At 38.8% G+C, this 18,197-nt stretch overlaps 1 protein-coding gene across 3 annotated transcripts in view; it reads left to right on the forward strand.

Moving 5' to 3' along the window:
* The first annotated feature begins 213 nt into the window (after window positions 1-213).
* FBXO25 (F-box protein 25) overlaps window positions 214-18,197 on the forward strand; it is a 30,135-nt gene continuing 12,151 nt past the window's right edge. Inside the window, exons 1-6 of one of the 3 annotated variants that reach the window (XM_068183566.1) lie at window positions 214-349; window positions 3,191-3,334; window positions 10,029-10,138; window positions 10,899-10,948; window positions 13,867-13,959; window positions 17,542-17,635. In XM_068183566.1, coding sequence (XP_068039667.1) covers window positions 3,198-3,334; window positions 10,029-10,138; window positions 10,899-10,948; window positions 13,867-13,959; window positions 17,542-17,635 — 484 coding nt within the window. In that variant the 5' untranslated portion in view covers window positions 214-349; window positions 3,191-3,197. Of the gene's footprint in view, window positions 350-2,929; window positions 3,088-3,190; window positions 3,335-10,028; window positions 10,139-10,898; window positions 10,949-13,866; window positions 13,960-17,541; window positions 17,636-18,197 lie in introns of those variants that run through there. The other 2 variants (XM_068183563.1, XM_068183564.1) reach the window with 2 other exon arrangements.

The raw sequence follows: 18,197 nt of genomic DNA on the forward strand, positions 1-18,197 counted from the left end.
CGGGGGGCGGGGTCACACCGAAGGGGTTTCCCGGGGGGTCACGCCCCGCCCCGCCCCGCCCCGCCCCGCTCGCGCCACACGCCCCGCCCCCGCCGACCAAAACATTGGCACGTGCGCCCCGCGGGCGCCTGTCACGTGCCGCGGCCGGCTCGCGCCGGGCGCAGACGGCCCCGCCCCGCTGCGCCAATGGCGGCGCGCGCTGCCGGGTAGCAACAAGCGCGGCGCGCGGCGGCCAATCAGCGCGGCGGGGGCGTGGCCAGCGCGGCCCATGGTACTTCCGGCAACAGCCCCGGGCCCGCGCCGAGCGCCGGGCGGGGAGCGGCGGGGACGGCGCGGTCGGCGCCCTGAGGTGAGCGCGGCCCGGCCCGGCCGGCCGGGAGGACACCTGTGGGGCCGTGTGCGTGAGCCCCGTCGGCCCGCGGGTAGGGGCTGAGCGTGGGCCGTCGTGGCTTGAGGGGTTTGGGGTTGGCTCCTAAGGGCGTGGGGGGCTGAAGGAGTGTGGGGCAAGGTGTTTAAAGTCAGGGTGCGCAGATGGGGCTGGAGCAAGGCGGGCCGGGCAGCGCTGAGGGGTCTGGAAGGAGGTGTGTGGAGCCTGCCTGGACGAATGGGGTGTTGGGATCTCATTAAGCTGTGTGAGGGTGGGAGCCAGCATGGTTTCACAAATCCTGCCTCACAGATCTGGTGGCCTTCTGCGGTGGGATTTCAAGGTTGGTGGATGAGGTCCCATGGGGTCACACCGTGACTGATGTAATTTGCCTGAACTTATGAAAAGCATTTGACACTGTCCCACACAAATTCTTTGTCTCTAAACTGGACAGATGTGAATTTGACAGATGGACCACTGGGTAGATACGGAACTGCCTGGATGGTCATCCTCAAAGAGTTGCAGTCAGCAGCTCTGTGGCCAAGTGGAGATGAGTGAAAAGTGGCATTCTTGAGGGGTAGGGATTGGCACTGGGCCTGTTTAACATCTTTGCTGGGGACATGGACAGTGGGATTGAGTGTATCCTCTGCAAGTTTTTGGATGGCACCGAATCGTGCAGTGCAGTCAACAAGCTGGAGGGAAGGGATGTCATCCAGAGGGACTTTGGTAGGGCAGAAATGAGTGTGTGCAAACCTCCTGAAATTCAACAAGGCTAAATGCTAGGTCCTGCAGCTGGGTCATGGCAGTCCCAAGCACAAGTACAGGATGGGTTGAGAATGGACTGAAAGCAGCTTTGAGGAGACGAACTCAGGGCTATTGGTTGACAAGGAGCTCAACATGAGTCAGCAGTGGGCACTTGCATCCCAGAAAGCTGGAGGTGTTCTGGGCTGCACTAAAAGAAGTGTGGCCAGTGGGTCAAGGGTGGTGATTCTGCCCCTCTGCTCTGCTCTCCTCATACACCACTGCAGCATTGCATCCAGCTCTGGGATTCTCACCACAGGAAGGCTGTGAATGTGTTGGAGAGAGTCCAGAGGAGGGCTGGAGCACCTGTCCTGTGAACACTGGCTGAGAGAAATGGGATTGTTTAGCCAGGTGAAGCCAGGCTTTCGGGAGACCATTAGAGCAGGCTTCTAGTCCTTTAAAGAGGGGCTACAAGAGAGCTGGAGAAGGACTTTTTACAAGGGCCTGTAGTGACAGAACAAGACAGAATGGCATCAAACTGAAAGAAGGTAGGTTTAGGTTAGGTCTTAGTGAAAATTTCTTTACTGTGAGATGAAGAGGCGCTGGTACAGGTTGCCCAGAGCAGTAGTGGGTATCCCATCTTTTTAGCGTTCAAGGCCAGATTGGATGGGGCTCTGAGCAACCTGGTTTAGTGGAAGGTGTCACCCAGATTGGAACTGGGTGATCTTTAAGGTCCCTTCCAACCCAAACCATTCTGTGATCGAGATACCAGTATGAGGGGAGTACTAAGCAACTACTTGTGGTTCATATTATTCCTAGGAAGCAGTAAAAGATTGGAAAAGCAGATAGGCATGAATAAAATTTGTTGCAGCTAGGGGAATGGATGATGTAAATTTTGGAAAAGGTTCTTGTTAAGAGCAGAGGAAACCTGAGGTATTAGTAGGAAGAGGACTTTAGTCAATCCTGAGGCCTAGGCAATGCACTTTGTTTTGTATGCTATGCAGTTTTTAAATAAAGAAAAACCCAGCTGACTTTCTCAGCCTGTATTTCTTCTGGCTTTTTATCCTCTTCTAACAAATACATTGGGCGAGTACTGGTCAAGAGTGCAAATTTTTAAATAAATTCGTGGTGATGTTTACTGATGAGGCCTAATATTTTTTCAAGTTGAAAAAGTATTAGAAAATGCGTGTTTGTGAGGACCAAAGCTGTTGCTGTTATATATTAACATGTGTTTTGAACATGATAATGCTATCTTCCCTCTATAGCTTGCATGTGAAATCTCTTGTTAAACTAAGGAGCAATATATTTGTGTGATGAATGGGAAGAAGAGAGTAAAAGCTGGCAAGGTTATAGTCTTTCAAGTGTAGAAAACTGCCTTGTTCAAGCTCTTAATGTGTCAGAAATGAATCTCACTTTTGAAACATGGTAGCAGAACACTGTTTGAGTGATATACCTGTGATGACCTGCATCTGTTTGTAGGAATTTCTGGAGACCTGTCACAATGGACTTTGTTGCAGTCTCCTTTTGTCCTGGTATCTGCTTAATAGGCTGGCATGGGAGGTGGTCTCAAAAACAACGTAAAAAGATTTTTGGGAATGTTAAAATTCCTTTCCCAAAGCATCACTACACATTTTACCATAAACTCAGTATTTGTAAGGATTAGAAAAAACAAAAGGTGCGACATTGATTTTGTTAGCTGTCAATCTCTTTAAAACCATTTATTAGTCACATATGAAAATTAGTAATCTGTTTGATCATGACAGAGCAGATTACATGTGATATAATTGATTTGCTTTTCTTGGTATCATTCCATTCTTGGGCTACCAGGATTTTTTTCCTTGTTCTCCAAAGAACACGGAAATCTACCTTGATCTAATAAAATGCTGAAAGACAAGAACAACATCATTAGAGAATAAAAAAAATCTACTTAAACCACTGAATCTGTTTCTTTAAAGGATGCTCTACAGAGAACTTTTCTCAAGGTATTTTCTTTTTAAGACTAAAGAGAAAATGAAATAATGACAGGAAGTTTTGAAACTTTTTAAAATAAATTATAGACAAAGAATCTCTTCTTGCTGCTTATAGAGAAACCATGCCATTTTTGGGCCAAGACTGGAGATCCCCTGGATGGAGATGGGTTAAAACAGAAGATGGATGGAAAAGATGTGAACCCTTCAGTCATGCACTTGAGGATGGGAATAATCAGCTGAATGATATCAGCCACACTGTGTAAGTTTAAAAAAAAAAAAAGTGATTCTGCATGAATTAATAGCAGGTGGGAAGGCAAAATTCACTTAATTTCCATTCAGATTGCAACTGTTTATGGTAGCTGATGTCATCTGTATCCAAATGCAATCATGTGTTTTGTTAGTTAGACAGACAGAAGACCCCTGTGGAGACTGTCTTTTGTCACTGCTTTGTGAGTTGCTTATTTGAGGCAGCCAGATCCCTTCTTAGCCTATATGTCTTTCAAAGTAATAAAACAATAAATACTTAGAAAAAACCCAAACCAACAAAAAAAAAAAAAAAAAAAAAAAAAAAAAAAAAAAAACCATGCCCCCCCCAATGCCTGCTGGGTTTTATTTAAAGGTAAAAGTGACACTTGTAAATTACAAGTGCAGAAGGCATATTGAACCTGGAAGTGAATGAAGGCTTTCTGCTGAGTGGGTGTTGGATTAGTTTGTGGCAGCCATAAAATGTTTTTGCTCCAGACATTCAATCAGTGGTAGCTTAATGCTCATTCTCTAACACAGTATATGACTGTATGTGCTCCTGTAGGACAGGTGAGACAGAGATTAGGTAAATAAAGTAATACTTGTGGCAAATAGCCAAAGACTGGTGTGATATAAATAATTTTGTCAAAACAAACTTCTCTACAAAGAAGTAATTCTCAGGGGTAAGATTCTTGGTCATAAATTCCAGCATAATGTGCTCATAATGAGGAAAGGGAACATTTGGTGTTTTGTTGTTAGTCCAGTAAAAGATAACTCATCTGGTTGAGACGGATTTACTGGGAAGCTAGGACTTGCTGTAGCCACACACCTGTGTTTTCTAAATTTGTAAAACAATCTTCAAGGGAGTTATCAAGCAGTGAAGCATTATTAAGTTTAACCTACTGTTTGCTTTATGCCTTTTTTCCCTTTGTGTTAATCTGTCACTGATCTCATTTGGGCTTCTTTATCCACATAGCCTGGCCACTGTGGATACAAAACTTTGTCTGGAAGAATGTTCAGTAAGCCTCCAACATAAAAGTTGCCTTAAATACCTTTGAAAAAAATATTTTCTCTTTTATATCTTTAATAATATACTTGGCAAAGTAAGGGAAATCTAATAAGTATTTAGCAACCATGCAAATTGCTTCAAAAATAAATATCATGTAGGTTGCTTAATTAATATTGTTTGATAAGTATGAAAGGAATTATCAGTCTTTGTGAATACCATTAAGACTTCTGCTCATAATTGTCTGTGTATAAATGTATAAATGTGTCTTTTCCCCAAAGAGCAAGGTGAGGTATTTTTATGGCTTCTTTAAGCAAAAAATACTGGATTGATTTTTTTTTTTTCCTTTTTTCCCCTTAGTCTTGGAAGACCCTAGAATTGAACTCTTCTGGAGCCAAAAACTGTGGTTTTAGTTTTTGATTCTTAATTTTACTTTTGTCTATTCAATTAAAAATGTATGTTGTTCAAACTCAGACAATTCAAGTTGGTACGTCTTGGCATAGTAGCACTACTTTGGAGTAATTTCACTACACTTTCAATTTTGGATCTATGATTGTAACTTTTTATATTCCAGTTAAGTTTTGCCACTAAACTGCAATTAATGTCTATTTGCACAACAGTGTGGAACAATTTAGAGTGGAAATGACCTCTGAGCATCATCTGGTTGAAACACATACTTAAAGCAAGGCCAGCTGAGTTTGGGTTCTGCAGGGCCTTGCCCAGTTCAGCTTTGTGCTTTTCCAATGGAAAATGGAATGGAAGTTCTTTTCTGGGCTCCTGTTCTAAGTTACTGTTACTGTCAGTGTTATTTTTGTTGTTCTGCTGACCTAGGTTGTGTCATTTCTCCTTGCCCTCCTCATTCTAGTAAGAATTTCTCTTATCACAGGTTGTGTCCATTACTGCTTAACTTACTACTGCCCACCTCCTCCAGCCTTACAGTCTCACTCAATCTTATTTATAGTCTCATATTAAAAACTGACAGCAATTAGATTTCCCTCCACCACCAGCTCTTAAAACTGAGCAAGGTCAGTTCTCTACCCTGGTGCACCATGTGCTCCAGTAGCTTGGTGACTCCCCACTGGAGTTGTTCCAGTATGACAATGTTTTCACTGTATTGGGAAGCCCCAAACTAGCCACAGTACTCCAGATGAGTACTCATGCCAAATAAAGATGGATGTTTGCTTCTTTCAGTCTGCAGGATACACATTTGATAGCTCAATCCAGGGTGCAGTTGGCTTAACACAACACAAGGGCACACTGCTGACCTGTTTTCAGGTACTTATCCTCAAGACTCCTGGCTCCTTTCATACAAAACTGCTTTCTATCCAGTCTGTACCCAGCATATACCAAGGCTTGGGGTTCTTCTATGTCATGGGCAGGGCTTCACATTGTTGTACAGCAGTGTAAGATGTGTTGCTGGCTGGATCTCTGTACCATCTTAAGCTGTTTGGCAATAATTATGGTGTATATTGAAGATATAACTCACTTTAGGAGATTTGTTAACGTGATGTAGCACTAAAAAAAGAAAGAAACTTGATAAAGTGCTTCTTTGTAGAAGAAAGGTACAGTAAGCAGTACAAAAATACCTATTTGTCTCTCTTTAAGCTGCCCTGTGAATAGGGGTGGTGGTGTATACTGATCTGGCAGTTCTAGCAGGGTTTTATTCATTTATATCCATTGTAAGGAATCATCTTTTTCACTAAAATATTCTGTAGGAATCTCTTCTGAAGTTAGTACTTCAGTATTGTATTTAAGGGAGAAGTTGTAGTAGTTTTCCTTTATAAGGAAATAAATTCAAGCTATGTAGTTGGATGAAAACCTTTCTTGTTTTGCTTCTATTCTCTTCTGTGAGTGAAAGTGTAGATAGAGTTGCTTGCCAAACTTTCCTTTACCCATTGCAGATATTTTCTCTTCAGAAATCTAATCACAAACAGATTCATAAATAAACCTTAAAGACACATAAGTTACTTAAATTGAAGAATGTGTTCTTGTTAAAATAGAAGTTCAAACTTTGCTTGATTAGTCATCCAATGCCTTGGTGAATCCAGCTGCTGAATTAGTAAAATTGGTGGACCTAATAGTAACCATGCTTGAACAAATATAATCATTTGTGCAGGAACAGTTTTAATTATTTGGCATAGTGCTTGAATAATTGCACTTTAGATCTTTTTATGGAAACTAAGATAGAAAAAAAAGAGACCATCACTTCTGTCGATCTTGGTTATATGCCTAAGAGTGCCTTGTGTCCAAGGTATATAGTAGCTGGAAATGTGGCTTGGGCTGTGTGCATTCAAGCTCTGTGGTGTGAATGCTGGCCATGACTCCCTGTAAATTGAAATAGACACTTCCAGTGCTATAGCACTGTGTCCTTGAAGCTTGGCGGTGGAGAGAGGCTTGATGGGGGTGCAACTGCCTTACAGAATTTTATGCAAGTGTCTTTCATTAGCCCACAACTTCGGAGTAAAGCTGTCTTATGTGTTCTTTTTTGAGGTAAATGAAAGGGAATTAGACTAATAAGATATTCATGATGGTGGTATTTTACTTTTTTGTGTGTTAGGTTCATATGAACTACTTGGGCTGGCAGGGTAGTCATTTCAGTCTGCAGTGTCTCTTGTCTAATTCTGTGAGATACAGTGTTCACAAGAGTGATTTCGGTACTGGATAGAAGTCCTTTGGTTTGAATCTATGAACAGATAACATTACAATATATTAGTCAAATGACAAAATCATTTGGTGCGTGCACTTAGGGTTTTCCATGGTCAAGCTGTGAGAGTCACTTCTAAAATAGTCTGTCTCTGTAAATAATTTACTTGATGGCCATGTGAAAAGAAGCAAGGGATGAGGGAAAATAGTTGGAGCTCAGATAGCCCTGTCACATTTTCCATCATTTTAAGCACCATACCCAGGAGGTTATTTAAATACCGCTATGAAATTACTTTTTTTGGAAAAACTGAAATTGTTGCATGATCTAAGATATTGTAGTTCTAAGGACACCAGGTACTTTGCTTTTAAAAGCTTCAGAAGAATTTTTTATGAAGTGTGTCATCAAGATGAGAGTAAGAATAGCTGTAAATTGACAGTATTATGTATGTATTTAAATCCTGCCAGGTGCACTCAGATGTCACGTGCAGTATTATAATAAAAACACTAAATTAAGGCTTCTGTTGCACCATATGGCACGTGCAGCACTTAATTTGGTTTCTTGTATCTTAAATTGGTGTTTGAGGGGGCAGGGGGTGCTTTTGGAACAGTACAACAGCTTTATTACTTGTCAAGCAACTCTGCAGATTTCTGGAAGGAATGCTAGTGGTCACTGGGTAACTCTGTGTTTCTATCCCATTCTTCAGATGTCTGTGGGACCCTTGCTTTCATTCATTGCTTTCAGACCAAAGGTTTGTCAAGAAGAGTAGTGTTGTTTACGGATGAGTAGGGAAAGACTCTATGTGAAGTGGGACAGAACATGAGGAAATAAAGCCTCATATCAGAGATCCTCAGAGGTAACAGTCCGGTTTGTGTTTTCTCTACAGAGACTTAAGGAATTCCAGGAATGTCACAGGCAAATTTGCTAGATATGCAAATTTATCTAGAATGCTAGATAAAGGTATTTGAAATAACCATCTTCTTCTTCACAATTCCTTATGTTTATTGACTCCTTAAGCTTAGTTATTTATATGATGCTTGAGGAATTGTATCTTACGGGGTGTCAGGAGTGGGATTCAAATTACTTCAGGTATGTTACTGATCTAAATTACTTTATAGAGACACTTGGATCCAGGAACAAAAGAAGGAATCTTTACACAATAACCTTCCTCTTCTAAGCAGGCCTTCGGAAATGTGGCCTCCCACCCTCTCTCTCCATTGCTTGCCTTGGGTCAAGGAGCATGAGAGAGTTTCTGTGCTGCTTGGATGATGTTGCAGAGTATCAGGGCCTATCTCCCTAGTATTGTATCTGTTGTTAGGATGGTAAAACTCTGGGAGCTTTGGGCTCAATTTCTGGTTCTGTAGCAACTCTTCAGATTCTGCCATAGCTTCTCACATGATGTGGTGATGCAGCCAATATGTTAAATCATAATTAAATTAATTTTAGTGAGTTTAGAGATTTCCTGTATGATAGCTTTGGGGGGAAAAAACCCGCAAAAACAAACTGATATGTTGGAATGTTACATAATCAAATAACTTGTGTTGATGTTTTGCTTTTGTCTCTTGCTGGTTTCTTCCCTCTGAGCTCTTTTGCTGTTTGACCAGATGTGATATTTGGCACTGTTGTATAGAATATTTAAGGTGTTGAGTCTTTATCCTCTACTTTAAAAATATTAAGGACTGAACTAATGCTATCACCTTGTATTGAGCACTATCTGAATGCAGATGTTAGGTTTAAATCCTCAAAAAAAAGCTAAGATGAAACCAACTTTCTTTTTCTAAATCTTCTTGACTTGTGTATCTTTAAGCTGAGCTAGCATGTACTGATTAGAACAATTCAAAAGCCAAAAATTTTTTACAGTGTTGTTTAGCAGATGGTTCAAACCTGAAAATTTTAACTGTGTAAGCTAGTAGCAATAGACTAAAATAATTTTATTTTTGTCTTTAAATGCCCAGATACAGTTTATTTTTGAAAAATCTTCTGTTCTTCAGTTTACAATGTTCAGTTGTTTTAATCTGAAGTTCAAACTGGCAGTGATAAAAAGTGATTTAGATTAAAATTGTAATGGATGTGAGGAGTTTCATATACAACTTTGTTGCCAAAGAGCAATAATGTAGAAATAAGAATGTCCCCCAGTTAAACTTCATTACCCTGCCTTATCTGTGCAAGACCATGGCCTTCATATGAAGTATCTTCTTTCTCAGTGCTAGAAAAGAGAACACCCATTTTTATCTTTGTTGCTGGTCCTTATAGTTATCTGCAAAAATTGAATGAAAACTTCATGAAGCTGTGTAGAATTCTTGTAGCACAAACAGTTTTTAAATGCACATAGATTTTAGAAATGTTAACCTATTAAAAAGATTTTCAGTAATTTGTATATTTTTTGTATTCCCAGTATGTTCAATAAACATAAGCATTTGGTATAGTCCTCAGTGTTGGGTTACATAGTTAACTGTCAGGAGTGACATAGGTGGAGTAGAGTCTCTCTGGCAGTGACAGACCACTTGGCTCTTGATGCTGTGCAAATCATTGGTAAAACAGTGCCATGACATCTGTAGTATGTACAGTTGTGAATCAAGAGTTTCTTAAAGACTTTCTTCGCCCCAAAGGTGGCAGTAGTAAGAGAGATGTCGTTCATTGCTGGCTTTCTGCCTGTGCAAGGATGCACAGACTTCACAGACTTTTTACCTGTGTGCAGTTAAAACTTGGTCCATTTCAAATAATGGGTTTTTGTACATCAGAACTTTGCAGAGTTTTACAGTTGTCCAGCTAGTACTGTCTCCTTAGTACTCCTTCCTGAATGTACGTAATGACTTTCAGCATACCTCTTAGGAAGATACTTTCATGTATTAATTATTTTGGCACAAAATTCAACCCCTCTGGGAAGAAAAGAAGGCAGCTTCTCTCCAGATACATGTTGCTATAGACCATGAGATAGAGGATCTTAATTAAGAACATGATTTCTTTATTTTTCAGCTGGTAGACTTTAATGCAGAAAACTGTAAGATGTATGCATCTTAAATATTTAATTACTGCTATTCTAATTAGATGTTTTTATTTCAGTATCATAACTGGGGATGATGAGAATGAAGAAGTGTACAATGCAGAAGACTGTGAGTTTGCAGCCAAGAAAAGGAAAAAAGATCATTTTAGGAATAACACAGATTCGCAATGTAAGGCTGGGGTTTTTCATTTATTTTAGAAGTCTCATGTAGGTTCAGAGAAATGTTAAAATAGTCATATTATACTCTCCTATAGAGTAGCCTTCCAAATTATGCCTATTTCTGTATTGGCAACAAATTCTGGTGTCAAAAGTGATATGTCTGAAACTATGTTATTGACCATTTATTGTGTTGGATTTTTTTTTTCAAGTACCCAAAGGTAATTCATTTAAGAATCATAATTGCTGAGTATTAGGTGTCTTCTGATATTAATCACTTTTATGTTTTGTGGACTAGTTTTAGATTAAACTCTTCTGGATGCTTATGGGACCAAGTCAATGTAGAACAGGCACCTGTACAGAAGAAAATGGATTAGAGGGGTGGAGTGGTCAGGAACAAAAACATTGTCTATATCTGCTGTACTTTCAAATGCTAAGGAGCCTGTTGTATTAAAAAAAAGGTCAGGAATTATGTAGGACCACTGTTATGTCAGTGATTGGTCACAGCTGTCAAAAGTTGTCATTCATCTGCCAATTGTGTGTCAACTCTTGTGGTTTAAAAAAAAAAACATTTATATATCTTTTCTGTTATTTTCATGAAGTCTGTATCTTGTGACAATTTTTATCTTTTCCAGCCTTTGTAAAGTTCCTTCATTAAAACTGTTCTGTTCTTTTATGAAGCATTTTGTTGAAAATTGTATGTTTAGTTGAGTTTCTGGAAGGCGTTAGCTAATGTGGAAGCGTAAAATGCTTATATTTTTATTTTATTTTAGGTTTTTATCGTGAAAAGTGGATTTATGTTCATAAAGAAAGCACCAAGGAAGTAAGTCTGCATGGTGTGGGTCAATTCCTACAAGCTTTGTGGTTCTTAATTGACAGACAGTATATTGAAAAAAGTATTTTTGCCATGTGGTCTTAGGGGCTATACATAACTCACTTCATTGGCAACACTGGACACCTGCTCATGGGGAGGCAAAGGCAGCTGGCAAAATGACTTTTCAGTAGGTCTTTGTGGCAGAGATGTGATAACTTGCAAGGATAGACATACAGTTCTTCACTACTTATCCAAGCCCATCTATCTTTCTACTGTCTCTTTGAACTAAAATTGAAAGTATTTGCAAAACCAGAGAAATATCTCCAAAGAAGTTGCTTGCAGGCAGCCATCTTATATTTTGGGATCTTGGTGTAAATTTGAATGGAAGTAAGTAAAACATCAGTTTCAAACTTTACAAAGAGGGTCTTTATTTTCAGCCAAGTCCACATGCTTTCTGTTTGGGATTTAAACTGTATCATAACTATAAGTTATGATAACTGCAGATAACTAGAAGTGTAAAGGGAATATGAAAGCTCTTGGAAAGTTAAAATACATCCATTGTATGTAGAGATTAAACTGTCTTGAGGTGTGAATTTCATTCCCGTGCTGATTGCCATGGCTATCTGGGATGTGTGGAGCTTGAACATCAGTAAGGAGGTTTTACATACACATAGTAATGCCAGCCAGGAGAGAGAGAAGAAGGTGAGGCAGATGACTGTAATCATGCAGGCAAAAATAGCTTTGCATTTTAGAGCTGAGAGAGACAATACAGAGCTTTTTACTCAGGAAGGGCATGCTATTGAGGAGAGCTTACATAAAAGGATATATTTCAAGACTTTGCAGATCTTATAGACCAGTGACCCAGAGACTGCCCATCTACATCTGAAGGGTACTTTAAAGCCTCTCACCAGATTCATAGCCATCTTTCTGCTTTATCTTCTAGATGAGGTTACTTAGATTGGTCTGCAAAAGTCTCAAGTATGCTTTTTCCCTTTCTTCTGTCTTAAATTAGGGTGAAAAGGAGCAGGGGGACAACAGACTGTCACCAGTCATTGTGGTGCTTTGAATGATAAGGTTAAGCTGAGGTTTCAAAGTACATTGAGGCCAAAATACAAGTAGCCTAAAATCATGCATTGGTGTCCTTCATAACCCATATATAAAGGGATTATTTTTTTTCCCCTGCTTGTGGAGAGGTTGCAGTACTAGTGATGTGCAAGTATTTGCTTCTGTTCCTTGTCCATTCAGAGAGTAGATTAAGTATTTTTGGTTACCTTCTAATATTTGACCATTCATCTTTCAGGTTTACTTGGGTTTTTTAGTATAAAAAACAAACCAGGGATGGTTAGAATTAAGCGCTAATCTTTCAAGTAATTCTTTGTATAAATTTAAAAGCTTAGAGTAGTAGGTTGAAAAAGTAGCAAGGAATAAGAATACATGAGCCAAAAAATTCACAGCAACAATTTAAGCTAATCTAAATCATTATTCAGAGGCTCTAGTTTTTCTTACAGGTTCTAATCTTTCTTGATTTTGAAATAGTGGTCTCACAACTAGGAAACATTTCTTCCCGAATTGGATACTGTTTTTTAGGGCAAAATGTGAAGATAGGGGAGGTCTTGATAAGAAACATGTGAACTATGCTATGGGAGAGCATTGAAATTAAAGAAAACCAAAACAAGTGCATTTGTGTGGCTGAAATGAAATTGGAGATGTTTTTGAATAATTTTGTCATGATTGTACACTGGGAAAGGTAGAGCTGTAGTTTCATAGCAATCTGTTCAGGGAAATGTCTTATGTTAATGTTTTAGGCATGACCAAATGATAACTGTTTAGCCAGAGAACAGCCACAAATACTTAAATTTCAACAAAGGTTTAGTTGACTGTATGTGTTAATTCACTGCTATTAGCTAAGCAAGGTATGCATATTGTGAAGTGTGCAGTGTGCTTGGTTTTGAGGTGTATCAGCTGAATGAGCAAGCAGAAAAATCCTGAATTTGGTCATTAACCAACAGGCAGTAATTATCACCACTCTGCAGTGAATTCTTAACTGTCCCATCCTGCTGGGGTACGTGCAGGGTAAGCGTTCACTGGGTCGCAGAAAGGAACATTATTTGTACCTCAAAATTTGTCAACATCCCATAATTTACCAAGGAAGTCTTTCTAGGAATGAGCTTTAAATAATTATTTATCCTCCTCCTTTCCTGGGCTGACAAAACCATAGTAGCACACTGCTCTGCAAGAATCTCTTTTACCACTTAGAGATTTTCCTAGCGTCAGCGTATTGGGTCCTGGGCTCCAGTGTGGCTTTGTGGCTCTAAATGTACTGATTTTGCATAATCCTATGTCATTTTGGCTGCTCCTACCACCTTAAATTGTTCTCAACGGCCTCTGAAACTTCCATTTTCATATTAGGATATGGAGAAGTACCAAGAGAAAATGCACTTGCTCTTGCTCTTGGTACATAAAAAAAAAAAGTGCCTAAGCTTCTAGCACCTGGAAAATAAATTCTAGATGTTGAGACCATTTTTTCATCTGATCTCAGAAGCAGCTAGCTGTGTTCTCACCCTCAAGTATGAATCAGATGCTTCTCTGTGCATGGCAAATGGGGACTGTGATAGCCACGAGGAGTGCCAGCATTGTGGCCATGCAAGAATGGAGTAGATTCCCAGGGAAATCAAATACCAATGATGCCAGATTACACATTTAGTATGAATTGAAAGGTCTTGCCTACATACCTGATGGTTACAAATAGTGTATCTTGTTTCATTTAATTTCTTGTAGAACAAATAACTCTTCAGTCCAGAGGCACTATATTTCCAGGGAGCATGGTATCCATTAGCATCAGCTGCATGTCAGATTGCTTTTCTGAATGTTTTACTGAATTTAGTCTTTGTTTCCTTCCATTCCAAGTGTATTCTTCCCTTTCTCAGAGACATGGCTATTGCACCTTGGGAGAAGCCTTTAACCGCTTGGACTTTTCAAGTGCGATTCAGGACATCAGGAGGTTCAATTACGTGGTCAAAGTAAGCTCTTTATTTTATATGTGTAAAGCTCTTTATTTTATATGTGTATTATAAAAATGCTCTTGCTGATCTGCCTGTGTGTACAAAAGGAATATTTTTGCACTGAACAGATGATGATTTGTAATTGTATAAATATCCTGATCATACATAATTTATAATGCAAGTAGCAACTTCATACTGAGTAAATTTTCTCTGGTGAAAACTCTTTATATGGCTGTCTGAAAGCCTATAGCTTGAGGATGATGGTGATAGTCAGTGTGCTGTGTCATTTTAAAGGGGAACATTGATGGTACTTTCAGTTGTTCATCAGTCTGGGTAATGAACTCTCTTTAAAAGTAAAATAATTTCTATACAACCAAATATAGTAAAGTGTTATTAATCATAAATATATGTTGCTGCATCTCAAATATGTTTCAAATAACAATTTCCAGAAGCATGCTTGATGTATAAGTATTTTGCTATTTCTGTATCTTCTGTAACTTCTTACCAGTCCTGTGATTCATTTCAGGTTTTTTGTTTTTTTTTACCAAGGATAAGATATTTATGCATTTATCTTTGTTAACATTCCTTATAACTTGAGACTGCAGCTCAATGCCTCAACAGCTGCCCACTTGGAAATGCCTGTTTTGGGGATACTGGTAACCTTACTAGCCCCAGGTTTATTTTATTATCTAACTTGAGGTAGTAAAGTGCTTGTCCCAGCTCCTAGAGAAGCTCAAAATCTGAGTCACATCAGGACTACAGTGGACTGTTCAGTGGTGAGGCTGTTCACAAATATTGTATTTCTTGGAATGCATCCTGAACTTGAAAAGACACAAATAAAAATTAAATAAACATACCAGGAGAACACTCTTACCACTAGCCTGTGGACTATTTGTAGAGAAAACACATTCTATCCATCCCTGTGAAGATGAGGCAATGCATTATACTTTCAGAAAAACAACAGATGTGGAAACAAATCAAAAAGGATTTGCTTCCAAGTTAGTGGTTAGGGTACTTGCCTGGTTTGTTCCCCTTGCAGGGTTGGGGTTTTTTTTGGTATATGTATGTACTGTGGTTTAGAACATTACTTTTTAATGCTGTTTTGGGAGCAGAATCAAGAGCCTTGATCTTTCCCAAGACTTTTCAGCCTTGAACAGTAGGAAGAAGAAAAACCAAAGCACTTAAAAAAGGTGATTTGGTATAAATGGTGTCAACCTTGGGTGTCTCACTTGAATAGCAAGCAGGTAAAAGGAATGCAGATCTAGAATTTTGCATTTGTTTTAGATGCTGCAGTGCCTAAACTGGGTTGCTCAAAACAGTTGATAAGTCAAAGCGCAAAGTCCAGCATAAGCACATTGACCAGTTTTTCTTCAGTTCACCAAAAAATATAAAAAGCTGGTTTTGTCAGCCAGGCTTACGATCATTGAGGAAGGAGTAGTACTTTAAAATTCAGAAATCTGGCTTTGCAATCCAAACCATTATTCTGCTAATAGCAGGCCCTAGGAAATCTGAGTGAATTTAAAATAGTAGATAGACTTTCAAAGTCCTTTAATTGTTTTAGAATTTATTTGGAATTTTGAAAATTTTGCATTGTTTTGCAAAACTTTGATCATGTTTTTGCATCAGTTCCCCTGAGGTGGTAGCTGTTTGTTGATAGCGAGGTGTAACTCAGGAATACTATTTTGAAAGACCAACCCTACTCTAGCTATTCTTTGATCACAGACCATCAAGATGATTCTCCAACTACCTAAAAATATGTCATTCATTATTAAAAGTTAATATTGATGTCTGTCCAGGACTCTTTTAGGATGGGCAGTGAGGGGAAGAAGGTAGGATCAGTTAGTTTTTTGTATTTGTTGGTGCTGCAGTGTATTGATAACTTTGTAGCTGTTAAATTCTGATACACTGAATTGGATATGGGTGGGTTTTGGCTGAATGTTTCCAAGTAAACACATCATCCATTCAAAGTTAAAATCTCTAGACAACCTAAGCCATGGCTCTGCATATATCAGTGTGTGAGATCCTAGTACTCTCTGCTACTTTGCTTTTGCTAGAATTGTCTTAATCCTTGCATATTACCTTTCACTGAAATTGGAATCTTCATTACAATCAATCAGGTGGAATTTGTTTCTTTAATTTGATCTTTAGACTGAGCAACATGATTAATTAAAAAAAAATCAGTTAAGAGAAATGTACCTACTTGCTTGAACTGGCAGACTGCCAGAGACCTCTAGGTATGTTCTCAATTATTAATCAAGCTAATAGGCTTTGAAAAAGCCAACAAAGAGATCCTGGTATCTGTTTATACAGTTTTTGAGATTAGATTGCTTGTATTTAACTACATCAGGACAATTATTTCTTTCTTTCATAGCACATAGTGTTTTGTCAGAGATCGTGCAGAGGAGCCAGAAGTAACATTATTAAATCAGGGACAGAACAGGTATATTCTTTCTTCCTCCCAAGGAAAATTATTGTTGAGTGAAGTGTCAAATTGGTGTTTTAGAAATGAAGATACAATATAATTTTTGGCAAGCTTAGTCTTCTTCATCCTCTGTGCCAACACTTGGTGCTACCCTACACTGGAGCACTCTGTAGGGAATGCTGTTCCATGCTTTCCCTTTCCAGTGTGTTGAGAACACTTGTTCTGAACTCATTGTTATAAAGTGCAAGTTGCAAAGCTCAGTGCCACACCTCTCAACATTGCAATGGTGTCACAACATCAAAGTCTCTCATAATAAGAGACCATTTTTTGATGAAGAGCTAATGGTTCCTATCAGCTACAAAACTTAATCTGAAATGTAAAAGCAAATGTGTCAGAATGGAGGAAGGGCTGCCTCTGGTACCTATAGCTTGGCATTCATGTGTGGCAAGAGCTTAAGATGTTGTGATTATTTTGCCCTAAACCATTGCCACTGTTCTTGTCACTTTTTTTGCTCACAGTGGTTTCAGAGGCAGATGTGTGAACAGCTAGGAGATTTTTACTGTAATACTTAAGAGAAAATTACTGATATGTTTTATACACTGCTCATTATTAAATTGCTGTGGTTTATTCTACCAGGGACCTGAATGTAGGTCTAATACAGAAATTGGTTTTGCCGAGTTTAGGCAAAATAGAGTATTTCCTCTCCATGAATAGAAAGTAGTGCACTAAATCCATCACACTTCAGTTTGACCAGTAAGATACTTTCACTCAGAAGCTGTAATTCTGGTAGCTGGAATCAGTTCAGAGTGATGTTCCTGGCCACCAAATCTGTCAGGGACTTCAGAACCCAGCCACATCCAAGTTCACATTTGTATTTGTGAGCCCCTAAAACAGACTCTCTGTTGGTTCACTACAGCTCATAAAGTATGTCGTGTGCTTTGCCAGAGATAAATATTTGTACAGTATTTTGAAAATGTGCATCCTTCAGAAATTGTTCATGGAAGGCCAGTGGAAATGGTTAAAGCTTTCCACATGTCTTACTTTGTCTTCTGAAATCTGTAGTTATATTTTCACAAAATGCCAATGCAGGCTGTTGTAGGTGAGCATATGCACTAAATGTGCATTTAAAACCATCCTTTACTTCTGTCATTCTTATGACTTTTAACCTTTTTTCATAGCTTTTGCAGTTAATTGCAAAATCCCAGTTAACTTCGCTGAGTGGTGCAGCACAGAAGAACTACTTTAACATTTTGGACAAAATTGTGCAGAAGGGTAAGACCAAAGGATTTGTAATCTAACTGTTCAGATTTAATTGCTGTAACTAAGCTATCAACTGATTTTTTTTTTTTTGGTTAATTTTATTACCATTTTTACATTGTAAGACATAGTAATAGCATACTTAATTATGCCAGGTTTCATACTTCCCATCCCATGATTGCAGTAAGTTATTTTCTCTTTGTTATTGAATAAAGTCTATTGAAACGTGTTGGTGAAATTAAGTGACATTTAGATTCTATTCAAAAACTATTGGTTACTGTTAAATTATGCTCTTCACAAAATGCAAAAGCTTTTAGGTTAATGAAATGTTTGGGTTTCAGATTCCATGATGTACTGAGACTCAAAAAAGATAAGTTTTGATTATTTTAAGAAAAAGCCATTACATTATATTGTTTGTTTTTTTTTTTTTTGTTAACCACACTAAATGGAGATGTTACACTGTCTGCTTGGAACTGAAGAAATTTGATATATAGCTACCTGTTTAGCATTAAGCTTATTAAATGCATAGCATGAATTTTTGCATCAAATTTGCCTGTGAAATTGTTTATTATTGATC

The sequence above is a fragment of the Anomalospiza imberbis genome, chromosome 3 (assembly GCF_031753505.1).
Source record: "Anomalospiza imberbis isolate Cuckoo-Finch-1a 21T00152 chromosome 3, ASM3175350v1, whole genome shotgun sequence".
In the NCBI taxonomy this organism is placed as follows: Eukaryota; Metazoa; Chordata; class Aves; order Passeriformes; family Viduidae; genus Anomalospiza; species Anomalospiza imberbis.